We start from the raw sequence: 23,205 nt of genomic DNA, 5'->3' as shown, positions 1-23,205 counted from the left end.
TTTAGCTATATTAATCTTACCTCACAATACAAAACAGAAGCGTAGCGTCGAAATTCCCACTCCTTAAAAACGACCAGCCATGCTGTAGAGATTTGACTTGGGTAATAAACATATATTTATTAATTAATTGATAAATTTATTTAATGTATTTTAAAATGTAATTCCTATGATGGCAAAGCTGAATTTTCAGCAGCCACTTTCCAGTCTTAAGTTTAAAAGAACAGCATTTATTTGAAATAAAAAATCTTTTGTAACATTATAAATATTTTTACTTTTACTTTTGATCAGTCTAATGCATCCTTACTAAATAGAAGCATTAATTATCTAAAAAAAAAAAAACTAATGGGAATACACATACAGACAAAATATAAACCAAGCACGTGCCACATGGATTAATGTAAATGTGGAAATTAACTAAGAACAACAAATAGTGAAACAGTAATGATAATATTAATTATCTAATAGAATCTTATTGTAAGAGTTACTGAGGTACAAAAAAAAAAAAGTGTTATAATGTCTGATAACATGTACACCTTCATTTTAATCTCTGCAAATAAATACATCAAAGCAGATAAATGAAAATAGACTTTAAGCAATCCCCATTACAGACCTTCGGTCATAATTTATGATGCAAGAACATTCAGGTCATCGCCATTATGTTCTGTAAACGTATAGTACTCTTTTGTGCTGGTAATATAGTGACTCAAACAAAGCAAGTTGACATTTGATTCACATGATGGGGGGGGAAAAAAGCTAAAAACAAACCGAACTGAAAAAATAAAAATAAAAACCTACGATGCTTTAGATAGATGCGTATCTCTTTTCATTGTTCTTTTTCTACATTTTGATAAAAGTGCACTCATTCTGTGCCTGCTGAATAGAGAAGCCCTGCAACTTGGAAGTCTTTCTACCTGGACATCAGCGAACAGACCAGAGGAAGAGCCCTTAGTATAGAGACACAGAAATAGATCCCTCTGATCTATCATCAGATATCATTAATATACATCCCTGTTTTATTGCAGTCTCCTGAGTGGAAAAACAGTCATTTCAGGTCAAGTGTACACACACACTGTCGTCTTTGAATGCAACTTTGGACTGCAAAACTTAGAGGAGTGTGTTTTTGGCTGATTGAACACACTTCCTCCAAGCATGGCACTGCGACGGCAGAGGAGTCAGAGCAGAGCTATCACATGCTAACATGACAAATATGGCACTATGTCAGGTAGCATCTGTGGGTGGTGCTTATTTATTTTGGTAAATGAGCGTATCCATGCTGTAGTGAGCAATGAGCACTGTCTAGAGCATTTTCAGTATCAAATAGCTGCAGAACAATCCGGTGGGTAGGCTGATGATCTGGGGCGGTTATTGCAGCTGAGAAACCCGCAGCGGAGTGGCACTGCTGAAGTCCAGGAAGAACGGGCCTTCCTGTTTGGGCAGGAAGGTAGTGGGGGTGACATTGTAAATCCCGGCAGGCATGTTCTCCACCTCCATATAACAGAAACCGCATCTGAGGATAAAGAGATCAAATTTGTTTATATAAAAATGTTACACGTTTAAATCTTTTATATGGAAGCCCATTTCAGCCAATGAATTAAAAAAAAAGTGATGTTTTTTTATGACACAAACTCATAATTCTAACTTTTTTCTCAGAATCGTGAGATATAAATTTGCAATTGTGAGTTCTAAAGTCAGAATTGTGTGGTATAGACTCGCAATTGCGAGTTATAAAGTTAGAGTTGCAATATATAAACTTGCAATTCTGAGAAATTAAGTCAAAATTGTGAGATATAAACTAGCAATTCTTTCTTTCTCAGAATTGCGAGATATAAACTCACAATTGCGAGTTATAAAGTCAGAATTGCATGATATAAACTTGCAATTGTGAGTTATAAAGTCGGAATTGTGAGATATAAGCTTTTATATAAGATATAAGTTTTTTCCTTGCAATTTTGACTTTATATCTTGCAATTCTGCCATTTTTTCTTGCAATACTGACTTTTATCTCAGGATTGTGAGAAAAACTTGCAATTCTGACTTTATAACTCACAATTGTAAGTTTATATCAAGCACAATTGGGAGTTATAAAGTCAGATTTGCGTGATATAAACTTGCAATTGGGAGTTATAAAGTCAGAATTGCGAGATATACTCAATTAAGTTTGATATAAAAATGTACAAATAAAAATAAAAATGTACAATTCTGACATTTTTCTTGCAAATGCGAGTTTGTATTGCAATTCTGACTTTTTTTCTCAGAATTGTGAGATAAAAACTCGCAATTTACTGTTTGCAAAGACCCGTCCTCCTTCGTTACTGTTGCTATGTCCGACAAGCCATAGCGTTCTCATGCCACACATCATATCCTCACACAGTGAAAAATACATTGCGGGGCAAAGGAAACTGACAATGCTCCAACAGAGAAGAGAGCAGGTTACTTTAGGTATAAAACAGTCTCAGCTTTTGAATTTTGTCACTTTTCAAGAAATTTAAACAATGAAAAATATTTTATGGCTCTTTAATGGCACGTTATAGCATAAAATAAACATGAATGAACATCAGAAGGTATCTTGTTTCAACCGTGGAAAGATGTCTTTCAAGCAAGATTTGTCAAGTTCAAGTCCACAGACATTAATCCACTCTACTGTCTGTCTATCTCCCTGCGAAGGGACTGTGAGTTTATATCTCACAATTCTGGCTTTTTTCTCAGAATTCTGAGATAAAAAAAAAATAGCAATTGCGAGTTATCCAATTTCGAGGGGGGAAAAAAGTGTGATATGTTTTCAGAATTGCAAATTTTATCTCTCACAATTCTGACTTAATAACTCACAATTGCTTGTTATAAAGACAGAACTGCGAGATGCAAACAAAAAAGACAGAATTATGAAAAAAAAAATGTGATTACTTTTTTAATTTTTTTATTCAGTGATGGAAATGGGCTTCCATACTTTTAACTACTGCAGACCATCAACAAGGATATCAACCATGCTGCTACTATCAGGATGAGATTATGGATAAACCATGAAATATATTTTTCTCAAACATATTCTGCAGTCATATGAGTATTGTATAAATCATCAACTATCTCTGACCTAGATTTCTCTGTGAGACAAGGCTGTGCGTTTCAAGCATTTGCATGCTTATTCTAAAGTGGAACACACGCCAGCAGACTGTTTATAAACCAAAATAAAATATACAAGGTTATGTTCAGAATAGCATCCTGATGCTACCATATTTCTTTTGCTATTTTTGCAGTCTTATATGGGTCTGGGAAAATATAATCACTGCCGTTTTAAAGTTTGGAATCAGACGATTTTTAATATTTATAAAGAATTCTCTTATGCTCATCAAGGCTGCATTAACTTGATCAAAAATACAGAAAAAAACTGTAATATTGTGAAATATTATTCCAGTTTAAAATAATGGTTTTCTATTTTAATATATTTTAAAATAGAATTTATTCCTGTGATATAAAGCAGAATTTTCATCAGCCATTACTCCAGTCTTCAGTGTCACATGATCTTTCAGAAATCATTCTGATATGCTGATTTATGACTTTTTTTAAATAAATGTTGGAAACAGTTGTGCTGCTTTTTCTTAAATAATTATTTATACTAATTTTTACACACAAAACAGATAATGTTTCCACAAAATGATTTTTAAAAAAGGCCACATAACCATCTTTATTTTACATGTAGCTAGGTGCTAAGAACAGAATGAAACATTGAGGTTTTGTAAATTACGACATTTAGCATACTACTGATTGGGAATTATGTAACAGTGTGCAATCATTATGCACTTTCCATAATAATTTTAAATGTATACTGTAGTAGGCAGTATTTGAGTGCAGTATGCAATAAGCAGTACACTAGCATCCCATTCTAAATACAGCAACCGATGTCTCTCATATGGAGAAAAGGAAGTTGAGATAAGGTTTCTGACACTATGATTTTCTTTAAAGCAATGCAGTGGGCTTTGCTTCACCTTCTATCTAGTTTTTTTTTCCATCACAAAGAGAGTATTTATTTACCGATAATCTCCACTCCCTCTCTTTTGAGAGCCTGATGATCCAGAATCCCCCGCAGTAGAAACGGTCACCACCTCAAAGCCCACGCTGTACTGCCTGCAGAGAGAAAGCCAAACTCATTTATATTCACAGGCATCACGCTACATCATACATCCTCACACTCTCCAGCAAAAGAGAAAGAAAGAGAAAGACAGAAGGGATCTGAATGTGTGTAGGTGTTTCTTCCATAACAGAGTAGTTGCACAGGATGGCCCTGCCCACGTCATATTAAGGGAAATCCAACAACCCATGAAATCCGACCCTCTTTTAATGGCCAAAAGATGACTGATAGGTGGGATATACACTACCAGTCAATAAAAATTTTTAAAAATGTTTTTTAAAGAGATCTCTTCTGCTCAACAAGCCTGCATTTATTTGTTCCGAAGTACAGCAAAAACAGTACGATTCTGAAATATTTTTACTATTTAAAATAACTGTTTTCTATTTGAATATATTTTAAAATGTAATTTCTTTGGAAGATTTATTTTAGGGCTGGCAAACGATTAATCGTGATTAATCACATATAAAATAAAAGTTTGCTTAATATATGTGTGTGTATATGTTTAAGAAATATTTACAAGTATATATATTTGTTATAATTTTTATAGAATTTATATTATATATTAATAAAAATATTTTATACATAACATATTTCTCTTAAATATATACATTAATTTGTGTGAATTTATATATACATAATAATTACACACGGTACACACACATATTAGGCAAACTCAAACTTTTATTTTGTATGCGATTAATCACGATTAATCGTTTGCCAGCCCTAGTTTATTTAGCAAGAATGCTATAAATTGACCAAAAGTGTTGATAAAGACATTTATAATGTTACAAACGATTTCTATTTCAGATAAATGCTGTTCTTCTGAACTTTCTATTAATAAACGAAACCTGAAAAAAAAAAAATCTACTAATGATAAATTTTTGAGCAGCAAATTTAGGATAGTTTAGAATAATTTAGAATAATTTCTGAAGAATCATGTGACTGAAGTAATGATGCTAAAAAATCAGCTCTGAAATCACAGGGATAAATTACATTTTAAAATATATTAAAATTGAAAACAGTTATTTTAAATAGTAAAAATATTTCAAAATTTTACTGTTTTTGCTGTACTTTGGATTAAATAAATGCAGGCTTGGTGAGTAGATGAGACTTCTTTAAAAAACATTAAAGATCTTACTGTTCAAAAACTTTTGACTAGTAGTGTATATGCTTACTACAATCATTTTAGTACTCTTATTGTAACAATCTGAAGCATTCTGACCTGGAGCCACGAAGTTCGATCAACAGAGGGCCTGCTTTGTCCATATTGAACTGGTATATGGGATTGTTCTTGAAGGTATCTCTGTAGTTTCCACAACCTCCTGCACTGGCCCCCTTCCACTGGCCATTTATCTACACATAGAGAAATGTTAAAACATCTGCAAATAGTTTCCAACAAAAACACCCATTAAGAATACTTTAAACAGTGAAAGTAGAGGTGTGAACTCACTCTTTTGGTGTGGATAAAGGGTGTTGGGATTTTGGAGAAATTAAACTTGCACACGGAGTACACCTGGAATAGGCATATTCATGACAATGGTTAACATAATTAAATTACTATGAAAATAAAAACCATCATACTTATTGTGTCTTACCCTTAGTGTGTAGTTGATGGTGTTTTGTTTCTCATACTGAGAAACCACCAGGGTGAAGGTGTGAGTTCCAGGACTAGTGAGTTTGATCTTGGTTAGGTAGTGAGGACTGTTGATCCTGATGCCATCAATGTAGGGAGGAGGTTCCGCTTCAGGAAAAAAAAAAAAAAAAAAAAAAAAATCAAGCATATGAATTACATTATAAACTATAAAGAATAAAGAATATATATGACATCTTGAATTGTGTGCTTACCTGGATAATAGACTTTCTTTCCACTAGTCTTGTAAACTACTAAAGTAATAAACTCCCGGTTTTGAGCAAAGTCATCCTTGAGAGTCAATGTGAAAGTAAGAAAATCGTAAGAACTCACTGTAATACAATGACTGTAATGCACTGCACTGTAATCGGTTGCAGTACCTTGTCAGTGATGTGTCTGGTGAGCAGCACCCATACTGCAGCGCCCCCTTGAGGACACTGCACCTCCAGCTTGTACTGAGGATTATTGGCCAAGCTGTAGACATCCTTCACCGGTCCCTGTTTGCCATCCCAGCTACTGCAATAGCAAAATTCACATACATTTTCTAATTATCTTATAATAATCAGACTTCATAAACATTCACATAGATGTAATGACAAGGAGACTGACCTGTGAATACATGAGGATTCTTTAAACAGTGCTGGATTCCAGCTCAAATAGATGACGTCGTAATACTGGCACAAGTCTTCCCAGATGATCCAAAATACACCTAAAAGAACAATGCACAAGTCAAAAACAACTACTTTCGCAATATCTGTCAAGTGTCATTGCTAGTTTAGCACTCTCTTACCATTGTCAAACTTCTGTGCAGTTTTGGGGTCAAAGTTGAGGTATTTGAGAAGATCTGGTGTCCAGTTCTTTTCGTCACGCTCGCTATATCGCCCTTTCCACCTGAGATGGCTCCATGGGTTCTTCAGCTGAAGGAAGCGTTTACCCTGAGAGAACAAGCAGGAGATGTTGATGATGATGATACTACAGTCATGAGGCTTCACTAAGCTATAGATTTTTAATACAGATCAGGGAGTGAGTTTCACCTTGTATTCCCTGATGTCTAGGACAGCGTAGGCATGTGTGGGCACTAAACCCCACTTCTCACCCTCCTCCTCAGTCATGACCCCTGTTGCAGTGGTGATGAGAACATCTCCTCTGTGAAACCTGCCAGAATAGATCACCAACACAGTAACAATACTGTTAGAGGCACAGTATGTAATTTATGCCGCTAGATGGCGCATACTCAGAACAAACAAAGATATAGTTTAATGATGCAATGATTGATTATGGAATCATGGGAGTTGTCGACTTCATCCCCACAGCCAACGGGACTTGGGCAGAAATCATGTTGATGGATGAGCTAATGTACTAAAGATTTATTAACGTCACTGTAGTATGAAACAGGGTGGGGCTGAAAGCCGTGGAAGTAAAACGAGGCTGCTAGAGTGGCTGCTGAGAGTACACAAGTCAGCATATCTTGGATATTTTAATCAAAAAATAGTACATATTTTGTTACATATTAATGTTAATTAAAACTGAAACTTATTTTTTTTTTTAATCGAAAACTGAAATAAAATATAATTAGATCAACTTAAAAAAGAATTTAAAAAATGAGAAATTAAATAAAATAAGCCTAATTTTAAGTACCAAAATTATTAACCTAAAACAGAAATAATATAAGTTAAAGCTAAACTAAAAAAAAAAAAAAAAAAAAAAAAGAAGGGCAACAGCATAAAATTACAAATGAAAATGAAAATTAAAACTACAATAATATAAGATATAAGAATAGAAGCTAATTAAAAATATTACTAATATTATGTTATATACACTGCCCTCCAAAAGTTTGGAAACATTCTGGCAAAGTGTGGTTTTGGACGATATCAGCATAAATCTTTATAATTTTTTGGTGCAAATACATTAAAGTAACTTGACATTATCATTGAAGACCAGCAATAATCATTTTCATTTTGATTACATAATAATGGCAATATATACATGTCAAAGTCAGACATGCCCACTTGTCAGCTGTGATGCCTTGTTACTGGTTTAAACTTGGCCCAGGTTTTTAAAAGATTTTTGGGTCAGCACACCTTAATAGCTTCAACAATTGATTGCCAGTTAAGTTTAGAATACAATGAATTTAGGCCCAGATTATGCAGAGCTGTAATAGCTGCTAATGGAGGATATTTTGATGACTCTAAAATGTAAGTTTTTTTGATGTATAAACTGTTTATGTAATAAAATATGTTTTCGTAGTTTGTGTTGTCCCTTATCAGTGCAAAATTATCACAAATTAAAAAGGATTCATGCCAATATTGTCCAAAACCCCACTTTTCTAGGGCGGTGTACATACAATCAAATCTATAGGAACATGTGACTTTACAGTGGTCAGAAATCAATACATACAAGCGGATTGTGTTTGTACTGTGAATGTTTGCTTACCTCTGGTATAACATGCGGAAAGTGTCATCTTTGTTAAAGGACTGATTGTCTGAGTGCATAGCGATACGCTCTGGGATCCAGCCAGTGAGAGCGTGCAAGTCAATATTCTACAAAGACAAAACATAAAAGTGTCACCAAACAGTATCACTCAGAATAATGCACAATAGAATCCCAAATTGATGCAGCATAAAATCACTTCTAGCATTTAAAATGATTGATTTTAGACCCTTAAGTGTAAATCAGTGTTGTTAATGTGATAAATGAATTCATTTTTTACAAAAATTACAAAAAATAGTATACACTACTGTTTAAAAGTTTGAGGTCAGCACATTTTTTAAAGAAATTAAGAAGAATTTGCTGAATAAAGAGTTATTTTTGTTTTCTTTGTGCACAAAAGCATTCTCATAGCTTCCTAAAAAATTATGGTTGACACTGATGTCACATGGACTAGTTTAATCAATCTCCTTACTACATTTCTGTGCCTTGACAGGGTCAAAAGGCTCTCGGAATTCATCAAAATATCTTCCTTTGAATTTTGGTGATTTAATTTAATTTTGGTGACAGAAATGTTTAGAGCAGCATCTATAGTCTGAAGAGTCTGAAGTGCCACTCACAGAGTTGGAGCCTGGGAAATCGTATCCTCCCATGACCTTCATGTAGGCCTTCTCGATGAGCGACACCCAAAGTTCGTTGCGATTACTGGAGTAGGAGCAAAGCAGCTCGCCATTCCGATCCACCGGAAGGAAATCATCAATAATCACCTGACAGAGAGAAACACACCTGAACTATAACAATACAATCCTGAACCTGTTCGTCTTCAAACAATGAAGACGACAATAGAATAAAACTGCAGTTTATTTGTAAAGGAGAGGCTTAGGGAGGATGAGCACCTTTCTCGGAACGCCATTAATGTGCAGTTTCACCATGTACTTCCCACAAGGGTTATACTCTGGCTCTCCTTTCCTGTTCTGTGGGTAGATGATGCTACAAACAAACATGCAAACAAACATTTATCATTGAGGGAACCTCCCTTTGACTTCTATAATTCTTCTTATTTAATGATTATTCATATCAATTATAGTAGAGATGCTCAAAAGCCTGAGGACACCTGACACTCTCAAGCATGATTCAGTCCGTGAAGCATCCAAAAAGCAGATTCATAATCCAAGGGCTACACATGAGACAAACTATTAGTGTAAATTGTGAGGCCTAGCACACCCGCCATACCTTGTGATTAACTTTTTGTTGTAGCGTCTCTCATATGCTGCGCTGATGGCCAATGAGGCAACGAAGGAACAGTCTGACACAACCGTCTGTAAACATGAACAAACAAAAGAACGTTACATAAGCGAAAAGTCACATGAACAAACAACAGAGCTTTCTGAATGGCAAAACTGCTTTAAATAAAAGGCTTAGCTATTACCGGTTAAAGGAAAACTCCACTTCCAGAACAACAGAAACAAATAATTGTCATCCAAGATGTTCATGTCTTTCTGTCTTCAGAAATTATGGTTTTTGAGGAAAGCATTTCAGGTTTTTTCTCCATATAATGGACTTCATTGGTGCCCTGATTTTGAGTTTCCAAAATGTAGTTTAAGTGCAGCTTCAAAGGGCTCTAAACGATCCCAGCTGAGGAAGAAGAGTCTTATCTAGCGAAATGATCGGTGAAATTTTTTTTTCGGAAAATAAATTTTTTTATATTTTTTTTAAGCACAAAAGCTCATGTAGCACAGGCTCTGGGATGCACGTTCAAGACGCTACGTACTATTGTATCACGTTGAAAGGTCACGCGGAACATAGGCAGAACTACAGACCCATGTTTACAAAGCGATCATGCAAAGACTAAGAAAGTGCAAGTAAGTTTGTAAACGCTGTTTACAAACAAAAAGGTACAACGATGTCCTCCTCTCAAGTTGTAGGAGAAAATAAGATGGAGTTTTTCGCCATACTCAGTACACAAACGATGAACTTACACGATTCGTAGTAGTGATGGGAAGTTCGGATCATTTTACCGACTCGGACCTTTGAGTCTTGTTCAGCAAAATAAACAAATCTTTTTGAGGTACTTCATTCATTTTAGCAAAATATAATTAAAATGTCACGTGTTACTTCCCTAACACATCTACTGCTTACACAAATGTTGATCACACCACAAACAAGACAAAACTATAATGCTATAAGAAACAGAAAAGATTAATTCATTGTTTACCTGGGTCCTTAGTCTATGATTAGCTCAACCTCACCTCTTATCTGACAAGTTTTAGGGTTTGAGTCATTCGCTTATCATGTGACAGCCCCATAAGATGAATGAATGACTCAAAAAACCCGAAGACTCGAAACTAGTGAACTAATTCCAGTACAGAACCTAATAGGATGTTGCGCATGCGCGACTGAACGAATCACTCCCCAAGACGACTCATTCTTCCAGAGTCACATTAAAGATTCGTTCAAAATGAAAGAATCGTTCAAGAACGACCCATTACTAATTGGTAGCATCGTGGATGCGCATCCCAGAGCCTGTGCTACACGAGCTTATAAAGTATACAAATTTTTATTTTTCGAAAAAAAAAAATGGCAGATCGTTTCGCTAGATAAGATCCTTCTTCCTCGGCTGGGATCGTTTAGAGCCCTTTGAAGCTGCATTTAAACTGCATTTTGAAAGTTCAAAATCGGGGGAACCAGTGAAGTCCATTCAGTAAATTATTTGTAAATTGTTGTTCTGGAAGTGGAGTTCTCCTTTAAGTTGTTTCCCGTTTTCCGGCTGCTAAAGATAGCAAAGAGGTGCATAAAATGTGACCTGCTTGATGCTGAAGCTGGACACGGTGTAGATCATGGTGGGGTTATTGCAGATGTCATCCGGTCGAACCCAGCGTGAGAATACGGCTTTCTGCTTCGGCGACAGAGCCAGTTTACCACATTTGTCCCTATGTAAAAACATAATTATGTTACCCAAATATTGAGTACGCTCCTGATCAAAAGTTTGGGATGGGTACGATTTTTTTGATATATTTGAAAGCAGTCTCACCAAGGCTGCACTTATTTAATCAGAAATACAGTAAAAACTGTAATATTGTGAAATATCATTACATTTTAAAATAACTGGATTCTATTTTAACATATTTTAAAATGTAATTTATTCCTGTGATGCAAGGCTAAATTTTCAGCTACTTATGTTTTCAGTGTCACATGATCCTTCAGAAATCATTCTAATATGCAGATTTGGTGCTCAAAAAATTAGTTTAATATTATCAGCGTTGAAAATGGTTGTGCTGCTCATTATTTTTGTAGAAATCGTGATACTTTTGCTTTTCCTAGGATTCTTTGCTGAATGGAAATTTATTTGAAGTAGAAATCTTTCGTAACATGTTTTTAATTTCACTTTTGACCAATTTAATGTGTCTTTGCTGAATAAAAGTATTAATTTCTTTTAAAAAATAACTTTTTCCTAAACCCAAACTTTTAAAAGGTAATGTAAGTTAAAGCAAGATACAGCTGTTGCAGGGTACAAAAATACCAGTGAAATGTCAAAAAAACAGCTGCACTTGAAAAAATTGCAGTCTTACATAAAATACTCACGAGAATGGAACAGGAAAAGCAAAACGTTCCCTCAGGTCAACACTCATGAATGGAACATATTCTATTCCATTTATCTTGGAGGTCTTCCTACAAAACACAAAAAAGAATATAATTTCATAAGATTACATTTTAAAAATGACAAAAAAATAAATAAATAAAAAATACAATTGTGGCTGATATAAATGAGCTGTTTATTTAATTATGTATTTATTTATTTTTGCACTTTTTTGGTTATAGATGACAACCAATAAATTAAAGTAAAATAAAAGTAAAAAAAAGTAATAATAATAAAATTAAATATTAAAAAAAACAATTATTTTAAATGCCACAAATTCAAGTTAGGCATCACAAAATTATAAATGTTCAGCACACACAAAAAAACAGATACTCATTTTGAGATTTGCAAAAGAGATTTACAAAAATTTATAAGACCCATATTAAAACTATATAACATTTAGTCTAAGTAAAATTAAACATTTTAAAAATAATTATTTTGAATGCCACAAGAAAATTTAGGCATTACATTATAACTGTACAGCACAAAAAACAAACAAACAAAAAAAAGATATTCATTTTGAGATTTACAAAAATTTACAAGCCCCATATTAAAATTATATAATATTTTGTCTAAATAAATTAAAAATTAAAAATTACAAGAATAATTATTTTATATGCAACAAGTCAATTTAGAAATCATAACATTATAACTATACAGCACAAAAAAAAAAAAAAAAACAATATGTATATATATATATATATATATTTTCACTTTGAAATTTACAAAACAGATTTACAAAAATCTACAAGACCTATATTGAAATTCTATAATATTTTGTCTAAATAAAATTAAAATTAAAAATAAAAAAAAAGTTTTAAATGCTACAAGTCAATTTAAGCATCACAACATTATAAATGTACAGCACAAAAAAATAAATAAATAAATAAATAAATAAAAATAATTTTTGAGATTTACAAAAGATTACACTATAATAAATAATAATAATAATAATTTTAGTGAATGTTAGATGCCAGGTAACAGTGATCAAAATGCACGCAGGGTAACTGAGAAAGCACAACAGAGTATAAGACATCATGCTTGCTTTGAGCCTACCTGAGCACCTCAATCTCCTCCGCTGTGTAACGTTGACCCTGCGGCTCACTGGACTGCGCTGCTCGAACCGGCTGCGCTTTGTCCTGGAGGGAGAAGTCTGGGCCTAGCGGAAGGAACTGCCTCACCTGAGCCGGGATTTTGGATGCTGAGGAGATGGGCTTGTCCTGGTTCGCTTGTTTACTAAGAGAGTCTTTCAGTCCCTCTGCCCTGAAAAAAAGAAATGGAGATGAAAACAAAGGATTATGGGTATAATGTGCATTGTACTGATTGTGCATTATTCTATTTTCAAAAGCTGTTTATTATGTGGTATTTCATAAATAATACACTGGAGTATTAGTATTTCAGTATTGGAGTAAACAGTGAAGCACCTGTCCAGAGCCTGCCGAGCAAGCTGCTTCAGTTTCCCCTGGAGTGCTTGATCTGACGTCTCATTGGACTGTGTGGGAGAGAGAAAGAGTTCAAAGATTACAGGGCTTGGCTCAGTTTCTGGTTACAGAGTAGCCCATATAATCGGCAGTGAGAGATATGAAACCAGAGCAACCAATTTAACACCACCACCTGTTCCAAAGACTGACAACTATTACTTCAGAACTGCTTCTAGAATCTAAGTCCACACGTATAGTTATGATGTAGTTATACAGTGCTTTATATACACTACTGTTTAAAAGTTTGGGGTTAGTATGATTTTTTTTTAATGTATTTGAAAGAAGTCTTTTATGCACACAAAGACTGCATTTATTTGATAAAAAATACATTGATATTTGAATATATTTTAAAATGTAATTTATTCCTGTTATGGAAAAGCTGAATAGTTATTCGTTGTTAACTGTGAGTTCTTAATTTTTTGGTGGGAACCATTATACATTATTTTAGAATTCATTTATAAAAATTACAAAAAATAATAAATAAATAGTATTTAAGATTTTTGATGTTTTTTAAAGAAGTGTCTTCGGCTCACCAAGCCTGCATTTATTTGATCTAAAGTACAGCAAAAATTTTAAATATTTTTACTGTTTAAAATAACTGCTTTCTATTTGAATATACTTTAAAATACAATTTATTCCTGTGATTTCAATGCTGAATTTTAGCATCAATACTCCAGTCACATGATCTTTCACAAATCATTCTAATATTCTGATTTGCTGCTCAAAAAACATTTATTATTATTATTATTATTATTATTATTATGCTGAAAACAGATTTTTTTCAGGTTTCTTTGATGAGTAGAAAATTAAAAAAAACAGCATTTATCTGAAATATAAATCTTTGTAACATTACAAATGTCTTTATAAGCACATTTGATCCATTTAAAGCATCATTGCTACATAAAAGTATTAATTTCTGTAATTTCTTTCCCAAAAAATAAATTGTACTGACTCCAGACTTTTGAATGGTATAGTGTATAATGTTATAAAAGCTTTTTATTTCAGATAAATGCTGATCTTTGGATCTTTCTATTCATCAAAGAATCCTGAACAAAATGTACTGTTTTTAATATTGATAATAATAATAAAAAGGGCAAAATATTAGAATGATTTCTGAAGGATCATACTAAAGTGTCACTAAAGACTGGAGTAATGATGCTGAAAATTTAGCTTTGGTCACAGGAATGAATTACATTTTAAGTTATTTTAAATAATTTAATTTTACAATATTATTTTTGCTGTACTTTGGATCAAATAAATGCAGGCTTGATAAACAGAAGAGACTTCTTTATGAAACATTCAAAATCTTACTGTCCAAAAACTTTTCACTGGTACTTGTACTTGAAATTTACATTTTTGTAACAACGCAAATATGTCTTTAGTGTCACTTCTGATCAATTTAATGTGCTCTTGCTAAAAAAAAGTATTCACTCTTTCAAACAAAACCTTAATGGCTCTTTATTACCATTTTTTGATATGTTTGAACAAAAGAGTATCATTAAAACTTAAACTTCAAGCATTTTCCCTTATGTGATGACTTACCGCTTGAATACACAACTCCACAGCCTGTGTATAGAGCTCAATGGCCTCATCTGCGTTTTCCTTCTCATCCTCTTCAAAAGCCTGTGTCACCAGGAAGTACGCTCTCTCCAGATCCAGCTGATGTTTACTCTTAAGAGGGTCAGTGCTCTGTGCTTGAACTAATCACATGGATTCAGTCAAAATATTAGTTAATTTAAAATGAATGGAGACTTAGGCTTTTAAGCGTTGAAAAGTATGCAAAAACACAATAAAAGTGGTACTATATTCTAAATCTTTTAAAGTCATATGGTGGCTAAGTGTGCGGAAAATAACATATTTAGGTTCTTATTCACTGAAATAGTTATGTCCAATGTTTCTTTTTTTATAAAAATGCTGCCTGTTTTTAAACATTTTCATTAAGAGAACCTGGAAAAATGTATATATTTACCTACATTTTTTAAATCACGATTCATTGTGTGAGCCGGGATTCTCATTTGGGACCCTGGACCACAAAACCAGTCTTAAGCAGCACGGGTATATTTGTAGCTATAGCAACAAATACAATGTATGGGTCAAAATGATCGATTTCTCCTTTATGCCAAAAATCATTAGGATATTAAGTAAAGATCAAGATCCATGAAGATATTTTGTAAATTTCCTACCATAAATATATCAAAACTTAATTTTTTCTTAGTAATATGCATTGCTAAGAACTTCATTTGGACAACTTTAAAGGTGATTCTCAGTATTTTCATTTTTTTTGACACCCTCAGATTTCAGATTTTCAAATATTGTCCTATTGTCCTAACAACGCAAATATCAAAGGACAGCGTATTTATTCATCTTTTAGATGATGTATAAATCTCAATTTAAAAAAACAGACCCTTATGACTGGTTTTGTGGTCCAGGGTCACATTTGGTAATGTCTTTAAAGAAAAAGTAGTCACTAAGGGGGTGTAAAATAAATTTGATTTCAGTTTTTATTTTGATTTCTGTGTTTTAGCATTATAATTAAAGATCACTGAAATGCAGATTGTAAGTGAATAAATGAATGTGTGTTCTAGTTTGTTCCTAACGCAAAGCTAACATTTAGAATATTTCAGAGTATTTGAAATACAGCACATGAGCTGTAAAAATCACTTTTATGATACTTTATGATATGATATGATTTATGATACTATGGCTCTTTTGCATATATTTTAAAGCTTGAAAACTCCATTATCCAATCATTGTTAAAAAAAGCAACCAAAACAATTCTTTTGTGTTCCAAGGGAGAAAGTCATATAATTTTGCGATGACTTAAAGGTGAGTAATTAATGAGAGAACATTAACGTAGACTACTCAGCTGTACTGCTGTTCTCAAATTACATAACGCAAGAAAAATGAGGAAAAGAATTACATTTAACTTCGTACTAAAAAATCTGACAGCATTCGCTGGTGATTCCCAAATGCTGTGTTAGTCACAACACTTTCAAATGAGGTATGACCCATGTAAGCTTTCTAAAGGTTGGGCAGCGGAAAATTTGAGCATAATTTCCACCATCTACAACAACGAGGAGGTTTCACTTTTGTTGACCACAGAGAACGTCAGAAAAAATTTAGCCCTAAAGAAAACTTTAAAAAGAAGGTGTTAATCATAATAGATATGTTCACGTAAACTGACCGGCATTGAGTAGGGTCTGTACTCTGTCCAGGTACTCGTTCACCTTGTCTTGAATGTTCTCTAGTTTGGATCCAGCCATGCCTGCATAGATGAGAGCCTGGGCTGCCTCCTGTTTAGAACCCAAAAGAAAATATGTGATATGATATGGGTTTAATTCAAATATACATGAAAGTGAAAGTTGTTTAATGGCTGCTTTTATTGTCATAACATAGGACAATGGGATAATTTCATTAAAGAATAAAGCCTTTTAAGGTAGCCAGTTTAAGGTTAATTAGCTCTACATGTCAAATGGGAGAATCTTACCTTATAGAAGAAAACAGCTTCATTGTATTTCCCCTTCTGATCGTGAAGTACAGCTGATTTGGCAAATTTAATAGCATCGAGTTCAAGAGCCGCAAAATCCATGATTGACGTTTAATGGCTGATAACTGAGTTCAGCTTAACGAGCGTATGGCAAATCATTTTAACCTGTTCTTCATCACAGGCAGCAGCTCCTCCGAGGATTTGCGTTTCTTTCTTGAGTTGTTCCCGTTACGCGAACTTCCCGACCTCGAACTCCGAAATAAAATGAGGCGAGACTGAAAAATACTGATTTCAAGCAGCTTTTAAACTTAGTTACTCTATATAAGGTGAGAAGACACAACGCTTTAACTTGCTATGATGACATCAAAACAAATCCTCAAGCCCGCAGTACTTCCGGATACGGTGGGCGTGTACTGACGTTGTCACGACACGTCATTGCTTGTAGAGCCGATGGCGTCCGAGTCATTTCCGCGAATCGGTTCCTTCAGATATGTCATAGATTCGGTTCAAAAACAACTCAGTGGTTCTTATTTCATTCATTACATGGTGCCCGACATTTTTTACCTCTACAGGGTTGCCAGCTTTTAAGTTCAGCTTGGAGTGAGTTCTTTTTTTTTTTTTTTTTTTTTGAGTGGCAAGGATGCTTTGATTCCATGTCTATTTATATGTATATACTGTACATATAAGGGGATAACAATGCAGCTGAATTAAATTCAGTATTTGCTTGCATTCATTGTGTGTACTTAAACAAGTATCATTAGAAAAGGTTATTAACTTTTTAAATTTCACATTTGAAAATATAGTGTTTAATAATTTCTAAATTTTTATTCAAATGAAAAACTTAAAAATAAGTAAACTGGTATGACCTGTTATGTTCTAGATACATGTATATTTAGTAAAGAGCCATACAGGTACCTAGTGGGTCAACCATGGCATTACAAATGAATTTTTTTTTCCCGACCACAAAATGACTCTAATTTGCCTCTTTGCATTGGAATTAAAAACACTTTTCTCTACTTAACCTTAAATACTACATTAATTTTAATATATATATATATACTACCGTTCAAAAGTTTGGGTCAGTAAGACTTGTAATAGTCTTTAAAGAAGTCTCTTATGCTCATCAAGCCTGCATTTATTTGATTAAAAATATAGAAAAAAACAGTAATATTGCAAAATGTTTTTACAATATAAAATAATGTTTTTTATTTTAACATACTTTAAAATAGAATTTATTCCTGTGATGAAAAGCTGAATTTTTATCAGCTGTTACTCCAGTCTTAAGTGTCACATGATCCTTCAGAAATCATTCTAATATGCGGATTTATTATTAGAATGATCAATGTTGGATAATATCAACAGTTGTGCTGCCAAATATTTTTTGGAACCTGTGATTTTTTTTTTTCAGGATTCTTTCATGAATAACAAGTTTAAAAAGTACAGTGTTTATTCAAAATATAAATATTTAATAACAATGTAAATTATTTATTATTAACTTTTAATAAACTTTTAATTATTAACTTAATACATCCTTGGTGAATAAAAGTATTAATTTCTTAAAAAAAAAAAAAAAAAAAAAAGAAACAATAAAAATGTACTGACCCATATTATATGTATATATGTAGTGTGTCAGTAGGAAACATCAGTTTACATTTCCATTCTGTTTGGCATTAATTGTAATAATCTAGTGAGATTTTTGTTTGCACAGACAGTCTGACAACAGCCAGTGCTCCACACAGAGATCTGACCTCACCATCATCCAGTCTGTCTCTGGAATGACATGAAGAAACAGAATAACTGAAACAGACTAAATCCAGAAGAACTGTTTCAACATCTCCAAGATGTTTCAAATAACCTACCTGCAAAGCTACCTGAAAAACTATGCACAAGTGCACCTAGGGCAAAAGCTACTTTAAATGCAAAGGATGGTCACATCAAATGCTGATTTATTTTAGATTAAAAAAAGTTGATAAAGAAAATCTATTTATGACATTGTTTTTGACAGCATCCTCATTTTATGTGCCTAAAAATTTTAACAGTACTGTAGCTTTGTAGGTGTAGGTCTCTTAAAGCATCTTAGAGATATTGCCACAGTTCTTCTGGATTTAGTCTGTCTCCGTTTTTTCTGTTTCTTAAAACAGACTGGACTGAATGATGGAGAGATCATATCTCTGTTTGCACAAGGAGTCTGACAACAGCCTGTGCTCCATATAAAAATCTCACTGGATTATTATAATTAATGGCAAAATGAATGTTTAGAAATGTAAACTGATATTTCCTACTGACACACTACAGCAAAAGACTGACTTTAACTTACTTTAAACCATTTTTTAGCTGATGAAAATACTACTGGCCTAATACTTTTGCACAGTACTATATATATATATATATATATATATATGGACCATAATTCGTGGACAAATAGTATTTAGTACTAAATTATCTCCTTAAAATATTAAATAAATATTACTGAATTAAAATATAGAACATTTATTTAACTGAAAAATAGTTAAAAAACTGTATGGTCACATTACCAATACCTGAGGGTTAAATACAAGAAAACCATATTAACCCTTACGAAAATTAACCATGGTTTTATTATAGTAATAGTGTAGTAACCATGTTATTTTGCCGCATTAATTACCGTTTGTAGAACCATAGTTTTTCTACAAATACCATGGTTAAACTATGATTAGTGTAACAAGACCATGGTTAATTTGTGGTTACCATGGTTTAGCTATAGTAACCATGGTTTTTTGATTTTATTTGTAGTAAAATCATATTAAATTTTCATAAGGGTTACCTCTCCATCACTCTCCAGAATAAAATTATACAGTAAATGTCATCAACGTAAAAATCAAGGCATAATATGCTGTAATGTTTACCAAAGGTTAAAACTAAAACAAAGCAATAATACTATTAGAAGTAGCTTTTAAGCCACATTATTTGTAAAAGCAAATGAGATTTAAAGGATTAGTTCACTTCCCGAATGAAAATTTCCATATAATTTACTCACCCCCATGTCATCCAAGATGTTCATGTCTTTCCTTCTTCAGTCAGAAAGAAATTAAAGTTTTTGAGGAAAACATTCCAGTGTTCTTCTCCATATAGTGGACTTCAGTGGTGGTCAACCATCTGAAGGTCCAAATTGCAGTTTCAGTGCAGCTTAAAAGGGCTCAACACGATCCCAGCTGAGAAATAAGAGGCTTATCTAGCAAAATGATTGTTCGGTTTCTCAAAAATAAAGAAAAATTATATACTTTTTAACCACAAATGCTTGTCTTGCACTAGCTTGACCTCATGCATTACGTAATCATGTTGGAAAGGTCACATGTGACGTAAGCAGAAGAACCAACCCAGTGTTTACAAAGTGAACGTGCAAAGAAGGTCAAACGCCCTTAACAAAAAAGGTAAAACACTGATGTCGGAAGATTGTGAAGCTGGAGGAGAAAATGAGATGGAGTTTTTCGCTCTACCCTACCTTTTTGAACCGAAGTACACAGATGAAGAACTAACCAAACGTGGCCTTTCCAACGTGATTACGTAATGTGTGAAGATGAGCATGCGCATCGCAGAGCGAGTGCAGGATGAACATTTGTGGTTAAAAAAGGGCTAACTTGTCAAGTTTTTTTGCCCGGTCTACCCTGCTTGTAACTATAAAAAAAACATGTTTGACAGAAAATGGTTGGTTCAATGAGTTTTCGAGAAGACCACTTCTCTACGATTTGAACAAAACGTTCAGTATGATTCATGAACAAATGTAAACCAAATCCTCTGAAAAGATCCGACTCAAAGAACGATTCGTTTGCGAATCGGACATAGTCGTGATTCGTGTAGCAGACTGTGGGAAACCCCAAGAAATGAATAAAATGCATCATTTGTGAAATTCTTAAAAGTTCCCCATGACTAAATATTACTCTCATGTTGCAGCTGTTCAAAAACATCTGTGCACAAGCATGCATGTGTAAACCATTTAGTTTAATTATGCCCTATAAAACTGGATGTGTAAAATTTGTGTACAGTCTTTATTTCTCAACTTCAAACAAAATCTGGATGAAAATGTTTTTCAACACACCACAATAACAACTGGTACGGTACCATATAAAACACAGTCTAGGCTATATTATATTATGGTTTACAAAATAATATTTTATATAGTTTTGCATCAGTCTGTCTATCTATCTATCTATCTATCTATCTATCTATCTATCTAGTTAAATATGGCCAACAGAATGCTTTAGCAGCATCAGAATCTGGTAGTATGTGTGATTTAGGCCCTGCTTACACCTGATTTCACCTTGTTGAACTATTCCACCTGTAGACACATCCTACACACACACATCCATAAACAAACACATCTCATGCTGTGTAATTTTAACTGGAAGCTTTTGATATGAAGGAGCTGTGTTGACCAATAAATGTTGTTTTATAGGTAGTAATGGACTTGTAAACTATGGCCCCTAGTGTTACAAGATATGTCAATTAAATCTGTCTGGTCTTTGTTATCCGGTTGTTGATTCTCTATGTGGCTTTAATGATTTCATTAGAAATAAACAAGGAAAACACTTTATTGTTTATGTTGAAAAAGAAATTAATAAAATGTTTTCAACTCTAACCCATACTGTTAAAGATCATCTCTTGATTTTTAAATACCAACTGAGTCAAACTGTTGCAAGGCACAGTATATACACATATCCACAGCAGACGGACGCACTTAGTCTATAATCTCCTTCAGTCTTTTTCAGACATTATCTGTTAGTCCATTAAATGCAGACTATATAAGTGCCTTTTCTAAGACTGTAAACATGTCACTGAGAAAAAATGGCTTGTCTACATTTTTCCTCTGACTTAAGAGGAAACAGACATAACAATGATTTGACGTTGTCAAAACATTCATTTTAAACTCGAGGGAAAATTTCCAAAAAGAAAAAAGTTGCTTAATTTAAGATAAAAACGAAATCGACTTTTCATCTGTGCATTTTGTCTGTGTATGCTAAATAAAAATTTAGCATACACAGAACAAAAAGCTACATTTAACAGTGTGAGAAACATCAAATCGCTAGACTTTGTTTGAACCATATAAATCACGGCTTGTTGGTTAGGCATGAAATTCACTTGGGCAATCCACTGGGTGATTTTCTCAGTAGAAACAGAAAGGTAGCAAAAAGTTATCAAGAGTGACTGAGAGAGGGAGGGATATCTCCAGTCAATGCCTCCCCTAATCTAGAACAGCTTACAGCCCCATATATGGTCGACATCTTGGAACATTTCTGGTAACATGCACTCTCTGGGTGGCCTTCAAATGTGCTAGAAAGACTTAGATTACACAAAAAAAGAAAAAAAAAAGAATATCAAAGTAGGAGTTTCAACAAAAAATTAAGCAGCACAACTGCAAACTAAACTAAATTTTATGTTACATTTTTGGCCTTATGCATCTTTGACCTGTAGGCCTAATATTTATACCCTTTGTGTTGTTCTGTTTTTGCTAGATTGTAAATCTGGCCCCAGGTCTGTTAAAACTAGTTCTCTGACCCTTTTTGGAATTCTGTTTCTTTTTTGTGCCTTTCCAGATTAGTGGTCTGTTCATGCTGCGCCAAGTTTGGTTTGTGGTTACGTCATATTTAACTTTATAAACACTATCATTTGTTAGAGATCAGGCGAAACAAATCTTTATAAACAACAACAACAAAAGAATTTCACGTTGAAATAGAAGCCTATTCATTCTCCTTTGACAGACTTTACAATAAAGACTGGAGAACACAAGAAACACTTCGAGGTTTATAAATCAATGTCTTTGACCCAACCCATTGGAGACTATGAGAAAAAGAAATCATGTGCTTTTCTTTCTGTGAGCAAGAAACAAAGAGTTAGATATATACAGTGACCTTAAGTACAGAAAAATCTCCAACCTTTATTTTATTTTCAGATTGGGAATCAAAACTGATTTATCAGTCGTACTGACAAAATGTTACTGTATTATCTAAAAGCCAAGATCAACAACTGCTGCACGAAGAACATACAGTGCTGAAAGAATTGCTCCTTTTATAACAATATCAATTTTAACACGACTTTGAATAAGGTTAAATGTCCAAGCTGGTTTTCAAGACTTGAGTATTTTTAAAAAGGGAGTAAGGTTTCGAGTTTATCCCTAATCTTTTTCATTAAAGCTCTCAAACATGATGGATTTCATCCTTTATTAGAATTGCAAAGGAAACACTAAACTCTTCAGTCTATTCACTATAAACTGGAAATGCAAATAATGGGAAGTTTTCTTTTTCACTGTTTATCCTCTAAGTTAGGCGGTAAACAAAGGAAACTCATTTCCGCAGTGGATGATTGCTGTAATTAAGTAAACTTGATCAAAAGAGCATAAACACTTCCTTGCTGTCTCTCACTAGAATTAGTTGCAGCCTTTAAGTT

General features: G+C 33.5%; 1 protein-coding gene across 1 annotated transcript; it reads right to left on the bottom strand.

Moving 5' to 3' along the window:
* Positions 1–516: 516 nt before the first annotated feature.
* capn7 (calpain 7) lies at positions 517–17,188 on the bottom strand. Its single transcript, XM_051131210.1, has 21 exons — positions 16,786–17,188; positions 16,483–16,591; positions 14,841–14,998; positions 13,242–13,309; positions 12,874–13,080; positions 11,763–11,849; positions 10,984–11,110; positions 9,414–9,499; positions 9,077–9,170; positions 8,801–8,947; positions 8,187–8,293; positions 6,788–6,908; positions 6,544–6,688; positions 6,363–6,462; positions 6,134–6,269; positions 5,969–6,044; positions 5,719–5,864; positions 5,574–5,636; positions 5,346–5,476; positions 4,027–4,119; positions 517–1,507 (listed from the first exon to the last, which is right to left on the bottom strand). The coding sequence occupies exons 1-21, from the start codon at positions 16,885–16,887 to the stop codon at positions 1,363–1,365; spliced, it is 2,448 nt and encodes an 815-aa protein (XP_050987167.1). The 5' UTR covers positions 16,888–17,188; the 3' UTR covers positions 517–1,362.
* Positions 17,189–23,205: the final 6,017 nt, after the last annotated feature.

Source organism: Labeo rohita, chromosome 16 (assembly GCF_022985175.1).
Source record: "Labeo rohita strain BAU-BD-2019 chromosome 16, IGBB_LRoh.1.0, whole genome shotgun sequence".
NCBI lineage: Eukaryota > Metazoa > Chordata > Actinopteri > Cypriniformes > Cyprinidae > Labeo > Labeo rohita.
This window is presented reverse-complemented; position numbering and strand designations above follow the sequence as displayed.

What these genes read in the sequence shown, in the direction of transcription:
- capn7 (XM_051131210.1), bottom strand. Translation starts at nt 16,887, where the DNA reads ATGGATTTTGCGGCTCTTGAACTCGATGCTATTAAATTTGCCAAATCA. An exon ending in GCTCGGCAGGCTCTGGACAG is followed by an intron (nt 13,081 to 13,241) that starts GTGCTTCACTGT and finishes TCTTTTTTTCAG; the next exon opens with GGCAGAGGGACTGAAAGACT. An exon ending in CCTTTATCCACACCAAAAGA is followed by an intron (nt 5,477 to 5,573) that starts GTGAGTTCACAC and finishes CTCTATGTGTAG; the next exon opens with ATAAATGGCCAGTGGAAGGG.